This window comes from Alexandromys fortis, unplaced genomic scaffold (assembly GCF_014885135.2).
Source record: "Alexandromys fortis isolate MF-2015 unplaced genomic scaffold, M_Fortis_MF-2015_v1.1 scaffold_149, whole genome shotgun sequence".
NCBI classification, from domain to species: Eukaryota; Metazoa; Chordata; class Mammalia; order Rodentia; family Cricetidae; genus Alexandromys; species Alexandromys fortis.
The window spans coordinates 416,948-435,582 of record NW_026068025.1 but is presented as its reverse complement, the minus strand read 5'-3'; the positions used below and the strand labels follow the sequence as shown (position 1 = coordinate 435,582).

The 18,635-nt window shown below is 46.9% G+C and overlaps 1 protein-coding gene across 2 annotated transcripts; it reads left to right on the top strand.

The window, feature by feature from the left end:
* Positions 1–2,280: 2,280 nt before the first annotated feature.
* Arf1 (ADP ribosylation factor 1) lies at positions 2,281–18,483 on the top strand. 2 transcript variants are annotated; one of them, XM_050163564.1, is made up of 5 exons: positions 2,281–2,418; positions 16,371–16,554; positions 16,643–16,753; positions 16,954–17,078; positions 17,204–18,483. In XM_050163564.1, exons 2-5 carry the CDS (start codon positions 16,407–16,409, stop codon positions 17,363–17,365), a joined length of 546 nt encoding a protein of 181 aa, XP_050019521.1. In that variant the 5' UTR covers positions 2,281–2,418; positions 16,371–16,406; the 3' UTR covers positions 17,366–18,483. The 2 variants fall into 2 exon arrangements, with proteins under 2 accessions (XP_050019521.1, XP_050019522.1); XM_050163565.1 differs by lacking the exon at positions 2,281–2,418 and adding an exon at positions 2,745–2,881.
* The last annotated feature ends 152 nt before the right edge of the window (positions 18,484–18,635 follow it).

Below are 18,635 nucleotides of genomic sequence, written 5' to 3'. Positions count from 1 at the left end.
ATACACACTTGGGGCTGGAGAGATGGTTCTGTGCATCAGACTTCTTGATGCTCTCATAAAAACCCTGAGTTTGGTTCCCAGCACCTGCATGGCAGCTCATAAACACCAATAACCCCAGTTCCAATGGATCTGACCCCTCTTCTGGCATCCTTGGGCACTAGGCACCCACATGGTATACATACATATTTGCAGGCACTCACATACAATAGTAAAATAAATCTTGAAAAAGATATATACACTTAGTGAATATACAATTCAACAAAATTTATGTGCAATATGAAAGTTTCACTGGAGGTTTAACCTGACCTGGTGAGGTAAGGAAAGCCTATCTAGGTTTTAGTAGTAGGGTCCACTTCAAATTTATCTACAATGGCTATTAAGTTTTTAACTGGCACAAATAATTAATTATGGGGTACATGGTAAATTTTTGGGCATGACTAGAATGTACAGTGGTCAAGTTAGGATAAATGGAGGGACTAGCACTCTGTCCCTATTTTGCCACAATTTTGTCTCTTTAGGAACAGAAAGAGAATTTGGTTCCTGGCTGGTAACTATTGTGTGATGTTTTACTCTTTTGACTTTTTGAGGGACCCATCACCCAGCTCCCAAGTAAATTACACACAGAGGCTTATTCTTAGTTATGAATGCCTGGTTTTAGTTTGACTTGCTTCTTGCCAGTTTTTCTTATCTTATGTTAACCTGTTTACCTTTTTTCTCTGGATTTTTATCTTTTTTTTTCTGTATACCTTTCTTTACTTCTTTCTCTGTGGCTTGCTGTGTAGCTGGGTAGCTGGTCCCTGATGTCTTCCTTCTCTTGTTTCTCTTCTTCTCTCCTCCCAGATTTCACTTCAGATTTTTTAAAAAATATTTATTTATTTATTTATTTATTAGGTATACACTATTTTGTCTGTGTGCATGTCTGCAGCCAGAAGAGGGCACCAGACCTCTTTACAGATGGTTGTGAGCCACCATGTGGTTGCCGGGAATTGAACTCAGGACCTTTGGAAGAGCAGGCAATGCTCTCAACCACTGAGCCATCTCTCCAGCCCCCCTCACTTTCTATTTATAATCTCTGCCTGCTAGCCCCACCTATCCTTGCTCCTGCCTTGCTATTGGCCTTTCGTTCCCCCACCCCCAGAAATGGCTTCTCTGTCACAGCCCTAACTGTCCTAGAACTAACTCTCCTAGACCAGGCTGGCCTCGAACTCAGAGATCAGCCCGCCTCTACCACGCTAGTTGTAGGATTAAAGATATGCGCCACCAGGGTGACAGGCTTATATGGCTGGGATCACAGGTCTCTGGGATATCCTGCAATTTCTCCAGGGCATGAAGAGCCAGCATGGCCCAAGTATACATGAATACTTGTGTGTTGAGGGTGGGAAAGAACAGGCAGCTACCCCCATAGAAATTTACAGACGTGGCACTTAAAAGGGTAGCCCAAAACAGTGAGGATGCCCTGCACCTTGTGCCTGGACACAGGAGTGACTGATCTAGGCCCAGGTAACAGAACTGTCTCCTGCCAACTCAACAGATTAAAAAATAAATAATAATAATGATAAAAAAAAAGTCCTAGGTCCCTCAACATCTCTTGCCTGTGGGACTCTTCACAACAAATGGGGTGAAGAACTGGACAGGGTGGACAGAGCCTGGGTCTGAGTCCTGCAGAGATGGGGGAAGGCGCAGAATGCTGCTGCTTCTGATCAGGCAGGGAAGGCTTCCCAGGGCGATGGAACAGGCTCTTCCTCACCAGCACCCTTCAGGAGTCCCGTCTCCACATCAGGGGCAACCTAGAATACCCTCTCGGGCAGCGCTAACCCCACGCAAGTCTCTGGTTCTCTGGGTCAGCTCTGAGCGTGCACAAAGGTCCAAAGCCAGTGGAGAGACATGGCGAGTATCTGACACTTGGCCGGCGCCTCTTTCCGCTTTAGCACCCGTCAGTCACATCATTATCTTCAGTGCTCAGGGCCAGCTGAAACATCAGACTCTGGAGACGTCTGGGAGGGACATCACACCCCCCAGTGCTGACACGACCTTCCCACGCTGACCTTGGCGCTCCACAACAGAACGCTTACTGTCCTCAACCCCGCATCCGCGGAATGGGCTGGAATTGCGCAGGAAGACGAGCGTGCGCACGCGTCGCTGGACACGGAAATCCACACACCACACCCATGCGCGTTCTAGTCCGGGGAGCCGGTGTGCTAGTCCCGGCCGCGATCCGGAAGCCAAGCGACCTTGGCTCCGCCCCGTGAAGGCTACCCGGTGCGGACGCGCAAGCGCCATTTATCTCGGGGCGGGGCTTCAGGAGCGCCCGCCCTCTTCCCCCGGCGTGCCCCGCGGCAGGCGCTGACGTGGCTGCCGTCAGCGCCGCCATCTTGTGGGAGCGAAACCAACGCCTGGCTGGGAGCAGCCGCCGCGGAGGTGAGGCGCTGGGAGCGCTGGGGCCGAGGCTGGGGAGGCCACGGGCTGACCATCGTGGGCGTCGAGGGGCGCTCAGTGCAGGCGGCTAAGGGCCCGGTCTGGTCAGGCGGGCCGGGATCTGTGTCCCGTGGACCTGGCGACAGGCCGGGCAGAGGATCGGGGCTCCCCCAGTCCCGCGTCGCCCACGGCCGCTCGGCCCTCCCCCACTCCGCGGCCCATACGCCTGGCCGCCCGCCGCGGGCCGCAGCCCGGAAGTCCGGCCTGGACGCCGGCTCCTCTCCAGGAAGCCAGGTTTCCTGCTGTTCCTCTCTGCGCCTCTCCTAGGTTCCGCGGCCCGGGAGCCCGGCTACGGGGGTCTTCCTGCTAGAAGGGCTGGTGGTCGGCGGCGTCAGAGACGGGACGGGCCTTGGGGCGGGGGAAGCTGAGGCTTGGGTGGCTCTGAGACGGCGTCAAGGTCACTCAGGTACCGAGGTCTTCCTCCTCTGTTTCTCGAGCCCGGTTCCCGTCGGCCCGGAGGATCGGAGCTTTAGGGGGGGACGGGATGGGGCAGGTGGATAGGGGCCCGGGACTGCTGAACCCGGTGCTGGGATCTAGCAAGCGCATATGTGGATCTCAAGGGATCCCGGGGTGCCCACTCTGCCCCCCTGTGAGCCGTGATTTTGGCCCCACACTTCACCGGCCAGATCTTCATTGAGGTTTGCACTCCGGGGCTTGGTGGCCTCTGGAGGAATTGAGCCTCGTTTCGCCTCTTGACGGACCCTCTTGCTGCAGTTTTGGGTGGGTTAGAAGGGCCCTTCTGAGTTGGGGAGTCTTTAGCCTGGCCGTGGGACAGTCTGCTTCCAGTCCCTGAGCAATCTGCAGCTAACAGGCCAGATCCAGTACCCCGGTCTGACTGTCCAGTCAGGGTGGTCATGCCATGCCGAACTGAATGGAGCTGATGAAGCTGAGCCGTTGTATGGTACCTAAGTGCCAGGGAACCAGCTCTCGTCAAGGAGGAATTCGCCATCCGACAAGTGGCTGTTTTGCGAGGCAAGGAAGGGGCAGCTGCTCTTGGTCCCAGAAGTCACCGGAGAGCCCAGTAGCTGATGCCACAGCCAATGTTGGAGTAGTCCGTTGCTGTTCTTGTTTCACATCTAGTGGTCAGCAGTTTTCCCTGCAGGCTGATTCTGGTGTTTCCTGCAGTGTGGATCAGAAAGAAGAAGGCTGGGATGCCGTGGTGCTTTGGTGCTGGTTCCATGTCCTCCCTCTGTAGTCAGTGTCGACAGCATCTACCATGGGTGACTGGCTGTAATGTCCTTACTTTTGAGCTTTCAGTAGCAGTATCACGAACGGCCTAGACCGAGATTTGATCAACAGTGTTACTACCTGGTTCCTCTGTTTCTCCAGAGTTGAGTGTGGGAAGGGCCGGTCACAGATGTGTGAGCTACATTGTTGGAACTGCCTTGTCTCCTTGTTATAAAGGTTTCTCTTAGTGGACTGTCTATCACTTATCCTTAGTATCTGTTGAACACGAGTCACTAGATCACCACCCTGCTCTCTTGCTTGTGAGGCAAATGTGCAGAATTGCTACTTCAAAAGGTTTAAGAGCTAGGGGTAGAATGCTTTTCTTGGCCTGCGTGAAGCCCTTGGTTTGGATCTCCAGCACAGCACACACACAAGGTTTAACTGTGAATAACAGCTGACTCATACTCGGTCTACTCATCCTGAAAGGAAAGGAGCAGTAACTAGTTCTGTACCCCTCACACACAGTTCTGATTGTAAGTCATGTAGCTGTGATGCCCACTATGCCTCTTGCACAATAGTGCCTTGTAGAGAGAGTGTTGAAAATCTTTGCTCCACTGGGTTGCTACCTCTGCCCAGGATCAGGCAGGCTTCAAACTACAACTTTTTAAGGTAAAGGTAAATTAGGCCTGTAGCAACTATGGTGACCCAGTGTCAGGCAGCCTAACCAAGAGAAAAGACTTGTTGTGCAGGTTCATGCAATAGCTTGTTAAGAATGGTTTGAGAGTGTTGGGTCAATGTTTTTCAGATTCTTTGAATTAAATGTTACCTTGATGTGCAGGGTCTTTTTGTGACAAGGTTTCTCTGTGTAGTCCTGGCTGTCCTGGAACTCTCTGTGTGTAGACCAGGCTGGTTTCAAACTCAAGAGATCTGGCTGCCTCTGTCTCCCGAGTGCTGGGATTAAAGGTGTGTGCCACCACTGCCCAGCTAGATGTGCAGGTTTAAATCTACTCTTAATCACAGGGCCTTTGTGTGTCATTTGCACTGAGGAGCCCATCAGACTTCAGCCTGCTGTAGGTTGCATTGCATTCATGGTCTGTCCCTGTTGCCTCTTATGCATTTCTTTGACTTTTGATCTTCATGAAATTGTCAGAGATAGTGAGGAGCAAAATAGGAACATTCCTTTGTGTTGAGATCTGACACTAAGAGTGCTTTTGTGTGTGTGTGTATGTTGTATCTACTATTGAAAAGATTTGACACTGCCTGCTGAGAAGTGCAGGATAGCTGGTGTGTGTGTGTGTGCACATTAGTGTTGTCACTACACACTGAGATTTGTGTCCAGTATTGAAGATTACAGGTAATAATAGCTTGTGGTGTTGCTTGTCAATGTCTTGAAAGGTAACTCAGCCTTCCTAGGTGGGTCAAATGGCCTGGCTGGAAAACTTGTTATTGTGGGCACATCCAAGCTCTTTATTTCCAGGAGGACATTTTAGATGTTCACCACCTGTCCTGCATCAGATATAAAGAAGTGGTAAGACTGTTTAGGGCCCAGCCTCCACTACATTCTTATTTGATTCTGTTTCCTGATTTTTTTTTTTTTTATTCAACATTGGTAATTAGGAAGAGCATCACTCCCTGCAGGCCCTGATAATAGGGAAAGTTTTAAGTGATAAGGGGAATTGACAGAAAATAGGATGCTAGGCCTATATTTTATTGGTACTGTTCATGGGGAAAAGTTTAACAGTGTAGTAGAGTTTTGCTCTAAACTTGATGCTCCTGCCTCAGCCCCTGGAGATAAAAGCCTGCTGGGATTACAGGTGTGTGCCCCCGTCTTAGGCAGAATATTTTTACAGACAGCAGATGGGTGATTAAGTTTATATGGCAAGCAGCTCACCATATTTCTGAGAATCTGGGAATTGCTGCTGTATAGAATGAGTAAAGTGGGACTTGGTTATTATCGCTGCACATTTCAGGAAGTGGGAAGTGTGTGATAGAAAACCTTCTTAATATCTATCTATAAAGGTAAGTATACCTTTATTAAAGGGATGCTGGCAAGCTAGAGCTCTTTCCAAAAGGCTCTTTGTGCTTGATGACTGTGTGTTAAACAATAACTTTTTGTTAGTATCAGTTGTCGAAATATTTTTGTCCGCCTGGCAGTGGTGGCACATGCCTTTAATAGCAGCACTTGGGAGGCAGAGGCAAGCAGATCTCTGTGAGTTTGAGGCTTGCCTGGTCTAGAGTTAGTTCTAGGGCAGCTAGGGCTGTTATACAGAGAAACCGTGTCTTGAACTCCCCCATACTTTTTTCTTTCTTTTTTTCAATGTCATATACTGAAACAGGGAAGTTTGTGGCCCAGATCTGTAGGTGTCCTCTGACAAGTTTTTCTTTCTTTCTCTCCTCTCCTTCTAAGTTCTATTGGTATGATTTAGGTGCTTGTGGCCAAGAAAAGGGTTTCTAGATTTTGGTGAGACTCATTGCTGAAGAAGGAGAGTGAAGAGTACTAGATGGCCTGAAGTGTGTTTTCCTCTGAAGCCTCCTGTTCTGTAGATAAGAATGCACTTTTTCTTCGTTTGAGTCTAACAGCTTGTATTTAAAATATTTTATCTAATAATGACTTTGGTGGTGAAATTTTGCTTGGCATTACTTTCAGCTTTTAACAGTTCTTCTGTTAAGGTCATATCAGACTTTGGACAGACTGAGGTGATCAGCTGAAATGTGTGCTTAGAGCTAGCAGTTCTTGGGGTACGTTTGATACATACCTTGCTTCCTCGATAGTTTTGCCTTCAGCTCCCAGGTCTCTACACACCTGAGTCTCTAGATGTTACTGGTGTAGGGATTTTCACACAGATGCACAACTGAGCATAGTTTAAAATAGTGCAACATTGCTTGTTGACTGTGTAGTTTCCCTGACAGTCATTAGGATTATTCTCTCTGCTGGTGTGTAATCTTTATTTCAATTCCAGAGCCTTGATAAACCTTTTTTTTTTTTTAAAAAAGGAAAAAAACAACAACATTGCTTTCTCTCTAATAAGGAATCACCTGTGAGGGGTCTAGTGGAGGAGGTGACCTTAGCATTGGACGGACACAAAGCTACTTGCCATGCATGTTCTTGTGTTCATCCTGACACTCCTACGAGTGACATGGCAGGCCCCTGGGGCTTATCCAAGGAGGCAGAAATGTCATCTCACAGGTGATATTTATGCAGAGATGTGATAGAAAAAGTTTGGCAAGTTTGAGGCAGGAACTAGAGGCCTTTTAGTAGCCCAGGACAACTGACACAAGGGCTCTGAGCTGGGTAAATGTACTCTGAGTTTGGAAACTAGAGGGAGCAGTGTGGGAGGGTAGGACTAGAGAGAGAGTGGTCCTGGTCTCTGGAGCAGCTTTGCAGTCCTCAGAAAGGATATTTTCAAATCTGTAGGAACCCTTTGGTTCTCTCAGGAGGAAGGCAACGCTCTCTGGCACTTAGCCACTTGTGTGGTTTTCTTGTAGGTGGAAAATCCCTCTGTGATAGCCTAAGCTTGATCACAGAAAGATAAAGCAGCTCTTTGGCATAATTTTAACAGATGTTCCAAGTCTTCCAGGAACCCCAGCTTTAACCACCTTGTAGTCAAGGGCAGTGAATTTTGTTTTCTTCAGCGCCTCACAAAAAGTTGTTCTCCATTTAGGAAAAAAGTTGAGGTGGCATGTCCTTGAGATTACTGTGCTTGGCATTTAGTGCCTCAGTGGCTAGCCACCTCCCTTTGTCCTGTGTATAAGAATGGCTGAGCCTAGCATTAAAGCTGAGTTTCACTAGATATTAACTTCCCTTTGTATCCCTGTGATGTCATTGTTGGGGCAGACTGACGGGTATCTTCAGTCTTGTGCAAATGTCAGGTTGTCTATTGGCTTCTTTTCCAGATGTCAAATTTAGTGGATTAAAGGGTGTGGTGGGAGCCAGGCGGTGGTGGTGGTGCATGCCTTTAATCCCAGCACTCGGGAGGCAGAGGCAGGCAAATCTCTGTGAGTTTGAGGCCAGCCTGGTCTACAAGAGCTAGTCCAAGGACAGGCTCCAAAGCTACAGAGAAACCCTGTCTTGAAAAACTCAAAAAAAAAAATAAATAAATTAAAGAAAAGAAAAGGATGGGGGTGTAGTGGGTACCAAACAGCCCCATGGCTACTGAATGTAAGGGATGAGGGTCCTAACATCACTGGTGTCACTTAGCACCTGATTAATTCAGTTGTTGAGTTAGTTCGGGGTAGTAGCAAGTCTCCATGGTTTGAGTCTGAAGAACTGGGTGGAAATTTGGGGAGGAGGGAGATTTGGTGGAAAAGCTGGATATGACAACATGGAGGATCCTTACCCAGAGAATGGGGCCAATTGTTAGAAAATGCGCTAGGTGCTGGTCACATGAGAGGAGGACTGAAAACTAAGGCAAGGAGGCATCAACAGGTATGTGTTTCAGAGAAAAGCTTTTCTGACGTCGGGATAGTGGAGAAATAGAAGTTGAGTAGTGTGTGGTCAGCAGTGCCTGGCTAAGTGAGAACAGTGGACCTGGGGGATGTGGTCTTTGTCCTGTGTGTGTGCCTCGCTCCAGCTGGGTGGGGCAAGACTGCAGTCAAGCTGAGGGAGCCTAGTGACAGCTCAGCCTTCCTGTACACTTCATTCTTTTGTTTCCTCCTGAAGAACAAGTGTTCAGAAGAAGGGCAGGGCACTCCCTACCCTCTGAATCAAAGTTCCCTGAAGGTAGAAATAAAGGTTTTTGTATTAATAAAAAATACATTTTATTAATGTTTTTAATTTTAATTGTGTGTATGTGTGTGAGAGTGGAATGTTGAAGCAGGTGGAGGTGTATCAGAAGCTTCTGGAGCTGTATTACAGACAGTTGTGAGCGGCCTGACATAAGTGCTGGGAATTGAACTCTGGCCTTCTGCAAGAGTAATATTTGACAGCTGAGCTATCTCTAGCCCCTCATTTTTGTTGTCATGAGACTATCTCAAGCTATAGCCCAGGCTGTCCCTGAAACTCAGCACATTCCTACCTCAGTTTCCAGAATGCTGGGGTTACAAATTTGAGCCATCATGGCACCAAAAGTCAAGTTTTGAAGATTGACTAACTCAATACATTCCCCAGTAGCAATCAGCCTTTTTGTCTGAAGTAGGGCTAGACAGAGCATTAAAGTTGAGTTTTAGTAAAAGGGTGCCCTGCCCACTGTAGCTGATTTGAGGAAGAGCTTGTTTTAAGAAAGCACCATAAACTAGCTTTTGGTTGTTCCAGTTCCCTTTTTCTTCAGTATGAAAAGAGCCTGGGGGGAAGGGGGTGGAGAATGTGTGTTCGTTCGTTTGTTCCTTAGTATTGGGGGTAGGTAGCTCATAAAGGAAGAGGTAAGTTGGTAAGGTTGTTGCATTATTTTGATTTGCCTTGCAACAGAAATTGGAGTCCTGGTTGCCAGCTCTTCCGGGTCCTTCTGCTCCTCCTGAGCACAGGAGTGGTGATATTTAATTTGGGTATGATATTTGTCTTGGCTTTGTGCCTATTCTGCCTCTGCGAGGAACAGGGGAGCAGGGTGCCATGGAGAAGCCACAGCCACCCTGAGGCTAGGCTCATTGCTTCTGCAGGAGCCCTCAGTGGTTTGAGAAAGTGCGTGTTGCCGGCGGTGGTGGCACATGCCTTTAATCCCAGCACTCGGGAGGCAGAGGCAGGCGGATCTCTGGGAGTTCGAGGCCAGCCTGGTCTACAAGAACTAGTTCCAGGATAGGCACCAAAGCTACAGAGAAACCCTGTCTCGAAAAAAAAAAAAAAGCTATTTTTAGGAAGTCTGGAATTGAACAGTATTACACCTTTCGGGTGTTCATCTGTGCTTCATTGCTTGAGAAACTGAGGCAAGAGCATCACTTGAGCCAGGAGTTTAAGATCAAACTTGGCACCATAGCAATTGCTTGTCTTGAAAAGGCAGTTTTAAACAGTGATGACAAGGTACATTCTACTCAGATTGTTTGAAATCAGGGTTATGACAAGGCTGGCGAGATTGCACTTGCTGTGCAGGCCTGAAGATCTGTCCTGGATCCCTGGGACCCTGTAGAGGTGGAAGGGGAGAACCAACTCCACAGACTTGTCCTCTGATCTCTGTGTACACACTGTGATGTGTGTGCCTGCCCCATNAAAAAAAAAAAAAAAAAAAAAGAAAAAAGAAAGAAAGTGCATGTTAACAAATAAGTCCTCTGTGGATCTCAAGGTAGGAGATCAGGGTATGATCTTGGGTCATTTCCCCTCAGTTCCTGTCTACAGGTACTGTCTCCTGTAAACAGGTGCATGCTCCATCCATGTGCTCAAGAAGGTTGAGGCCTAAAAGGCTAGGTCTGGACCTTACTAAGAGTCAGAGTGGGGGTCTTCCCTGGAAACACCAGACTGATCCCAGGCTGGTAGTCTTGTGGCCATGTTGAGTAGGCTAAGGTATGAAGTCTGCTAGTCAGAGCAGTGGCTGCAGAGTCACTAGGGAGGGCTGGACTGAACCTTGTCTCCTGACTTAGTCATGCTGGTTTTTCACTTGCATCTTGTGTTGTCCTTTTACTGTACTTTCTACCATTTTTTTAGATGTGTTTCTGGGATGGTGCTTGTTTCTGTTTCTTGCTTTGTTTTGTCTAAAGTTTGGGGGAGCAAACCTAATGCTCTGCTGCTGAGCTGTTTCCAAGTCCAGATCTGTGGTTTTGGAGTTTTTCCAATGAGATAAATACCCCTGCCAAAGTAGAAATATGGTAGCAGTATATGTTAGGCAGTGGTTCTCAACCTTCCTAATGCTGGACCCTTTAATACTATACTGTTCCTCGTGTTGTGGTGATCCCCCAACCATAAAATTATTTTGTTGCTACTTCATAACTGTAATTTTGCTACTGTTTTGAATTATAAATATCTGATAAGCAAGATATCTGGTATAAGACCCCTAAAGGGGTCTTGACCTACAGGTTGAACTCCTGTGTTAGGGTGTGGGTTCTGTTACTCCTGGGTAGGTGCTTTGAGCATACAGTGCTGCAGGAAAGTCCAGAAAATGTGGAATTTATTCTGGAAGCCCCGACTCCTAGTTACAAGTCAGTATTAGTTGCTGAGAGGAAGACAAGACACAAAGAACAACAATCTGCTATAAGAACATGTGCACAGATACATGACAAGATGTTTCCCCATTGGAGCCTTTACAAGTTCCAAAAATTGTATTTCATGAATTCCTTATTGTAACTCTAGTTACAGGCCATGTGGTAGTCCAGTTGTTAGTATTTACTTAGAGCTGCTAATATATAGAGTTAATGTGGCTGTGAATGTTTGATGACATATTTTGAGGGTAGTTATGTTAAGAAATGGTAATGCTTAAAAGTAGAATAAAGGGAGAAGCGACATAAAGACAAGGTTTAGTGTCCTTGTTACTATAGTTCAAAAACTCAGCTCAGAGGGATTTGCATGAATGTGGATCTAACTTCATTTTCACTCATCACCCCAACTATCCACATCAGACAAGGTGGGTTTCCCCTTTCTTTAACTCAGAAGACAAGAAGCTTCAGGGAGGCAGTGTGCAGAACAGGCATGTGTTCCAGCTCCTGTCCTGGCACATGCTATTGAGTCACAGTTTTGTCCTTACAGGAGTGCCTACCTGTCCTAGTATCAGCACATTCAGTTTTCCTCTTAAGCAAACTTTATGAAATAATGACAAAATGTAGAACAGTATTGAATTGTATGAACATACTAGACCTTCATACAAGCCTGCCTAAAATGTTTTACTGAGGGGAACGGGAAGACCTGAGGCTTTAGGAACAGAAATACTCAATCCCCGTTGATGTACAGAAAGCACTATACACAGATGTTAACATGTGGCCATATTGCATATGACACTAAAGAAGCCTGCTTTTTGTTGCAGGCATCCAGTTTTGGAGATGGTTCAGGTTTTCATGTATCTGATTTTGTCATTGTTGGAATACTGGTATTCATTACTAAAAACTTTAGCTAAAAAGTGTTCTATAGTGTGTTCAGGTTCTTTCAAAATTTCAGATTTGGTAATTTTCCTCATATGACAGCTGAGTATACAGTATTGATCTGTGTGGTTGAACATATGTAATTAATTAATTTTGAGACAGAATCTCACTGTGTAGCATTGACTACCTTGGAGCTCACTAAGTAAACCAGGCTAGCTAGCCTTGAGCTTACAGAGATCCTCTTGCCTCTGATTCCCAAGTGCTAAGATGAAAGGTATATGCCACCATGCCTAGCTAAATATATGTAATTTATTCTGCAGTGAATTTGTCTTAAAGCAGGGAGAAACTAAGGAGTTGACTGAGTCAGGAAATACTTATTACCCAAGAACTTTTTGACTAAGCCATTCCAGCTGAATTAGTGTGCTCCAGGGTCAGTGAGAGATCTTGTCCTTTTTTTTTTTTTTAAAAATGTATGTTTTGCCTACGTGTATCGCACAGTGCCTGCAGAGGCCAGAAGAGGGTTCCACATCTGGAACTAGAGTTAAGGACAGTTGTAATCTGTCATGTGGGTGTTGGGAATGGAATTGGTGTCCTGCAACAGTGGTAAATGCTTTTACCCACTGAGCCGTCTCTCTAGCTCCCTAAAAGGAACTGACTTTTAAAATGTCACCAACTTTTCATTCAGGTAGTATGAGTCCTTTTCAGGAAAGAACATTGTGCAGCCCAGAGAAATAGTGTCAACAGTTAGATAGAAACGGCAAAGCCTACATAATCTGGTTCAGAGAAGATTGTCTGACTTGTGCTTGGGCCTCCCTAAGTCTGGTGAGGATGGTGGACCCTCCTGGCTGCCAGACCAGTTAGGTTGCATTCATTCATCGTTGTGAAGTAGGTGTTGACTCACTCCTGTTTTCTCACCTGCATTCAAGAGGCCGGTAAGGCCCTGCTACTGATAGAGCGGTGTGGGGAGTGTGGTTGCCACTGTCCTCTCCTCCCTAAAGAATGAACTTTCTTGATCCCATTCCAACTTGATGGTTGTGGGTCTGCCTTCCTAAGCCAGTCGCTTTGGTGACTTGGGAGGCAGAATAAACCAGCAAGAGCTCTCTGGGAAGTCTGTTTTCACTGCCTGCTAATGGAGTAATGCAGAGGAACTTGAAAAGCAGGTTTGGCTTGTTTGTGGGATTGTGGAGGGAAAGTGACAGGATCTTGCCTGTGCACATGCAGTGAGGGCCTGTGCCCAGAGCCCCTTGTGGTGATTGGCCCATGTAGCCACTGTGCTTTTCTCTCTGTGGGGTCTTTCTTGGTTTGGGGTTTGTTCTAAAAGCTGTAGATGTGGCATCACGAGGACACTAAGAATGCTGATGCATGCATAAGTGCTGATAAGGCTGGGGGGGTGGTCTACATGCTTGTTTGTTGAGTGTCTTAAATCAGGAGCTCATCTCATCATTGAATTGTGTGACTGCTTTTCCCTTCGGTGATTCTTGTTAGAAAGAAAAAAGGAAAATGTTTGCTGTTGATTCCATGGCTCATCTGTAGAAATGGCAGGTTAGGCAGAGCACACTCAGTCAGCTGTGGACCATGCCAGATCATGTGTAAGAAAGCAGCACTGGATTGCCAGTAGTCATGGATAATGAGGCAGTCATGCATCTGTGCAATCAAACTTGGCTGAGATCCCTGCCACTGGAATCAGTTATTTAGGGTATCTGCCTGCTACTGTAGGGACTTAATTAGAGTACGGGTACCCCTCCCCTCTGTGTTCTTGTGGGTTTTGTTGTTTTGGGGGGAGGTGTTTCCTTTTGAGACAAGGTCTCATGTAGTTCAGCTTAGCCTTGACTAGCCATCTCACTATTTATTACCAAAGATTGATTATTCTTGAACTCTGCCTCAACCTTACTGTGCTGGGATCATAGGTGAGCACTATCACATACAGCAGATACTATTGGTTTCTACATAGCACCTGAACTGTCTTATATACTCCCTCTGCCTCACCAGCCTCCCATGCACACCCTGGGCACCATTGTTTCTCCACTGATAATCACTTGTGATTTGGAAGGAAGGTGGAATTTTTTTGTGATTGTTGTTTGAGGTGGGGTTTCTCTTTCTTACAGTTCTAGTCGTCCTGGAACTCACTTTGTGTACCAGGCTGGCCTTGAACTTACAGAGGTCTGCCTATCTCAGCTGGAATTAGAGGCGTGCACCACCACCACCACCACCACCACCACCACCACATCTGGCTAGAAGGTGGAATTATTTGCATGGACAAATAGATAGCCATCTGCTTCTGTAGGCCTTTTTTGCTTAAAGTAAATTGTGTGTTGCCTCCTTAGATTTTTGCCTGTACTTGTTCGCTCTCCCAATTCCCCAACATCACCAGACCTCCTCATAGAAACAGCTAAGTGATGTGCTCCCTGCTCTATGGCAACTAGTGACTCTCTTCTTAATTCATCTTGGGCTCATTTCCTTCTGCCTGGTTTGAATTCTCAGGGGACGCTTTGCCATGTTGAAATTAGTTATTCTTCCCTATCTGTAATTGATAGCAGTTAAAGGTCAAGAGCCATAATCTCAGAATTTTTAAAGAGTATTGCCTGAGAATTGTCCTCCCACCAATACTGCGTTGCCAGAGTGTTTTGGCAGCAGGCCTCAGCTCTTAGGGCATGTGTTCCTCCTGCCTAGCTAAGAATCTTCTCTATGTAGTTTTGTCAATCTGTCCTGTCCATCTGTCTTTTCTTCTCACTTCCTTCCACTCTCCTCTCCCATCTTGTCTTCCTGTCCCCCCAAACCCTCTCTCTTCTTGGCCATCGATTTCATTTTTTTTAGTTTTTGTAAAGCAAGGTCTCACACTAGTTCAGGCGGGCATCAAACTTGAATCTGCCAGCTTTTCAGCCTAGTGCTGGGATTACAGGCGTGACTCAACATGCCCAGATTTTTCTTCTTTTTTTTCTTTGACAATCTCACTAGATGTTCTAGCCTCGTACTTTCTGTCCTCCTGCCTCTGCCTCCCAAGTATTTGAATTACAGTCATCTTCTTGTGTCTTATGTTTGTTTATATATTTTTTTTTAATTATTCTTTCTGGGAGCCTTTTTTTTTTCTCTTTTCTTTTTGGTTTTTCAAGACAGGGTTTCTCTGTAGTTTTGGAACCTGTCCTGGAACTAGCTCTTGTAAACCAGGCTGGCCTCGAATTTACAGAGATTCACCTGCTTATGCTTCCCGAGTGCTGGGATTAAAGGCGTGTACCATTACCACCCGGCGGAAGCCTTCGTTTTTAATATACCCTGAAGTTCGTATATAGGAATTTGAACCTTTCTGTTGGGCAGGTGTTTGGTTCTTAAAGTTCCATCCCCAAGAATGGATGACTGTAATGAAATGGGCTTTGGAAAATAGGTTCACATTCACTTTACCGTATAAGACCCATGCCATTCCTCTCTGGCGTATACAGCTGAAGGCTATATCTTAGAGCCAAACATTTAACTTGCCAGGCCATGATTTAAGATGTCCAGCTCATAAGTTGTTACTAAGTCACCCAGCTTGTGGTGTTCTGTTATAGTAGCACAGAGGGACAATATATAGAGAAGTGTTGTCATCCTGTCTTACACCATGCTTGTTCATTTTCTTGTGGTTAGCAGCCTTGGATAGTCCATAGACATATCTCTTTCTGAAGGCTCCATGGCCTTCTATTTGCTTTTACTATTTATTAGGAGCTAACATTCAGCGTTTAATAAAGCAGTAAAATACATTTGAATGAAAAACAAGTGAAGAATAAAAGTGGCCACCAGATGATGAGACCAGAGCCCTGGAAGCCTTACTATCCTTTGCAAAAGCCCTTAACATCTGATAGGCTCTGGTAAATTGGTGACAGCTTACTTGATTGGCACCCCTAGTGTTTATTTTTTGCCAGTGGGCCCTACTGAATGTATACATGCCCTTGCAGCAACACATTCTCACATTTGCCTGTCCTCCTAGGAGCATCCTTTTGTATAGGTCTTCAAAGGAATGTTTTGCCATCATTTTACTGTTTCAGTCTCTACCTTCTTGGGCTGTTTGAGATGGATAGAACATTGCCTTAACAACTGTCTCCCACGGGCGGTGGTGGCGCACGCCTTTAATCCCAGTACTCGGGAGGCAGAGGCAGGTGGATCTCTGGGAGTTCGAGGCCAGCCTGGTCTACAAGAGCTAGTTCCGGGACAGGCACCAAAGCTATAGAGAAACCCCGTCTCGGGGGGCGTGGGGGACTGTCTCCCATGACCTGGATGACACCACAGTCTTTCTGGGCTTGTCCTGCTGTCACTAAGGGGTGATGAAATATACAGCCTGTAGTATTGAGCCTAGAATGTGACCAGCTCTCTAGTAATTTGTAGTACTTTTAACACTTTGAAGTAAGATAGAGATGTAAGGTGGTTCTTTCCAATCTTGTCAAGAACTCTGTTAGGTTGTAAGAGGCCTCGTGTGTCTCTCAAAGCACTCTTTTTGGAGAGCAAGCATGCCAGCTCCCAAGTGTGAGTGTGCACAGCTCTAGTTAGATGTTCAGATAGGTGAACAGACTTGGGAAACAAGGGGTTCTGCTATCTGTGCCTTCCTAGGCTAGTATATGGCCTGTAGGTGACCTAGGACATCTATTTGGTGGACAAAGTTCTTTTTCTGCCACCTGAGATTGAATTGTCTCCCCTCCCCCATGAGATTTCTCAGGAGGGATGATGGGAGAAGGTGTGGGGTGGGGACTCCTGGGTAGGTGTGTCTCTGTCTTGCCCCAGGGCCTAAACTGGCAGCACTTAACAGGACTGTAACAACTTGCTTCCCTCAGGTCTCTGGCCAGTATTGCTTCCACCTGTCCACAAGCATGGGGAATATCTTTGCAAACCTCTTCAAGGGCCTTTTTGGCAAAAAAGAAATGCGCATTCTCATGGTGGGCCTGGATGCTGCAGGGAAGACAACAATTCTATACAAACTGAAGCTGGGTGAAATTGTGACCACCATTCCTACCATTGGTGAGAAGTTGGGCCAGGACCAGGGTAGTGGGGGTTGGGTTTGGGGTTCTGGAATACAGAGGGCACTCAGCTATAACCTTGCCCTCAGGTTTCAACGTGGAGACAGTTGAGTACAAGAATATCAGCTTCACTGTGTGGGATGTGGGCGGCCAGGACAAGATCCGGCCACTGTGGCGCCACTACTTCCAGAACACCCAAGGTGAGGGGCCATTTCTTTTCCTGGATTCCTCTTGTTTTCCTCAAAGGGATGCTCTTGTTCACTGAGCCTCATGGCCTTGCCAGTCTCAGGGCATAGTGCCACGCTAAGTATCATGGCCAGTGGGAGGACTGGATCCCTGGCCTGTGGGTGGATCAGGTGAGGGGGTGTTTGGTATGTGCAGTAATGTAGCTGTGTTGCAGGCTTGATCTTCGTAGTGGACAGCAATGACAGAGAGCGTGTGAATGAGGCCCGTGAAGAGCTCATGAGGATGCTAGCTGAAGATGAGCTCCGGGATGCCGTTCTCTTGGTGTTTGCCAATAAGCAGGTAGGCACCAGCAAGTTCCTCCCCTGATGGAGAGCCTGTGTCAGGGAAGAGAGAGGGTGGGTGAGAGGCTGCCCTGGGTGACTGGCTGCTGTGAGTCCCTGCCACTAATTCCTCCTTTCCCTCAGGATCTTCCCAATGCCATGAATGCGGCCGAAATCACAGACAAGTTGGGGCTGCACTCTCTACGCCACAGGAACTGGTACATTCAGGCCACCTGTGCCACCAGCGGGGACGGGCTCTATGAAGGACTAGACTGGCTGTCCAATCAGCTCCGGAACCAGAAGTGAACCAGACCCCTCCCTCCCCCTCACTTCCTCTTCTCCGCCCTCCGCTTTCCTCTCATGTGGCAAACGTGCGACTCTGTGGTCCTGAGTGCCAGAAGCTGTCTCCATGGGTTGGTCACAGTGTGCATCGCACCGTGCTGTACATGTGCAGACGCAGCCTGCAGCCAGGTTTTTATTTAATGTAAATAGTTTCTGTTTCCACTGAGGCAGTTTCTGGTACTCCTATGCAATATTACTTAGCTTTTTTATTGTAAAAAGAGAATCAACTCACTGTCAGTACTGAGAAGGGATTTGGGTGTAGGGGCACCTGGCCTTCGGGAGCCATTGGGCTGTAGACTGATGTCAGTATCCATTTGGTGGTTGGTTTTTACCCAAACTCAGTGCATTTTTTAAAATAGTTAAAAAAAAAAATACAGGACAAGAACACTTGAACACACAGAACGGAGACTATGCCTAGTGTAGGTTTTGCAGTAATGGCCTGAATGCTAGTCCACTGGATCACCTGTTCCCCCGTGGAAACAGGAGAGGTGGACAAACCACCATCCGCTGCATGGTCACAGTAGAGCCCCCGTGACTCGCCTGTCTTTGGGTCACCTGCATTCCATAGCATTGTGCTTGTACTTGTGCTCACGTGGTCACCTAGGGGTGGGCTGGGAGCCATTGTGGGGTGCAGGGCCCGGCTTGTATTTGGTGTGCGGCCGGGCCAGGTGGCAGTCTACATACCCAGCTTACTCTTGGGCCCACTTGGACGCGCTGGCAGGAGGCCTGGGTCTCACCAGCAGGAGCGCGTGCAAGCTGGGAGGGTCAATCCATTCCAGACCCACATCCTGGAGCACCCCCATCTCCATGTGTGAAGTAGCTTTCTCCCTCAGCCTGCAAGGGTCCGATTTGCCATCGAAAGACGACCTCTACTTTTTTCTTTTGTATTTTGATAAACACTGAAGAAGCTGGAGCTGTTAAATTTATCTTGGGAAATCTCAGAACTGGTTTATTTGGTGTTGTGGAACCTCTTACTGCTTTCAATACACAATTAGTAATCAACTGTTTTGTATACTTGTTTTCAGTTTTCATTTCGACAAGCACTGTAATTATAGCTATTAGAATAAAGTCTCTTAACTATTTGATGGGCTTGTGTGTCAGTGTCACCACTGCCAGGCTGCCTCCTAAGAGAGCCCTTTTAGTGCGAAAGAAAGCAGGTACTCTCTGAGTCATGGTAGAAGTCAGTGAGACCTGGGTGCCTTGGCTCCCCTCACATCTCAGGGTCACTACCAGC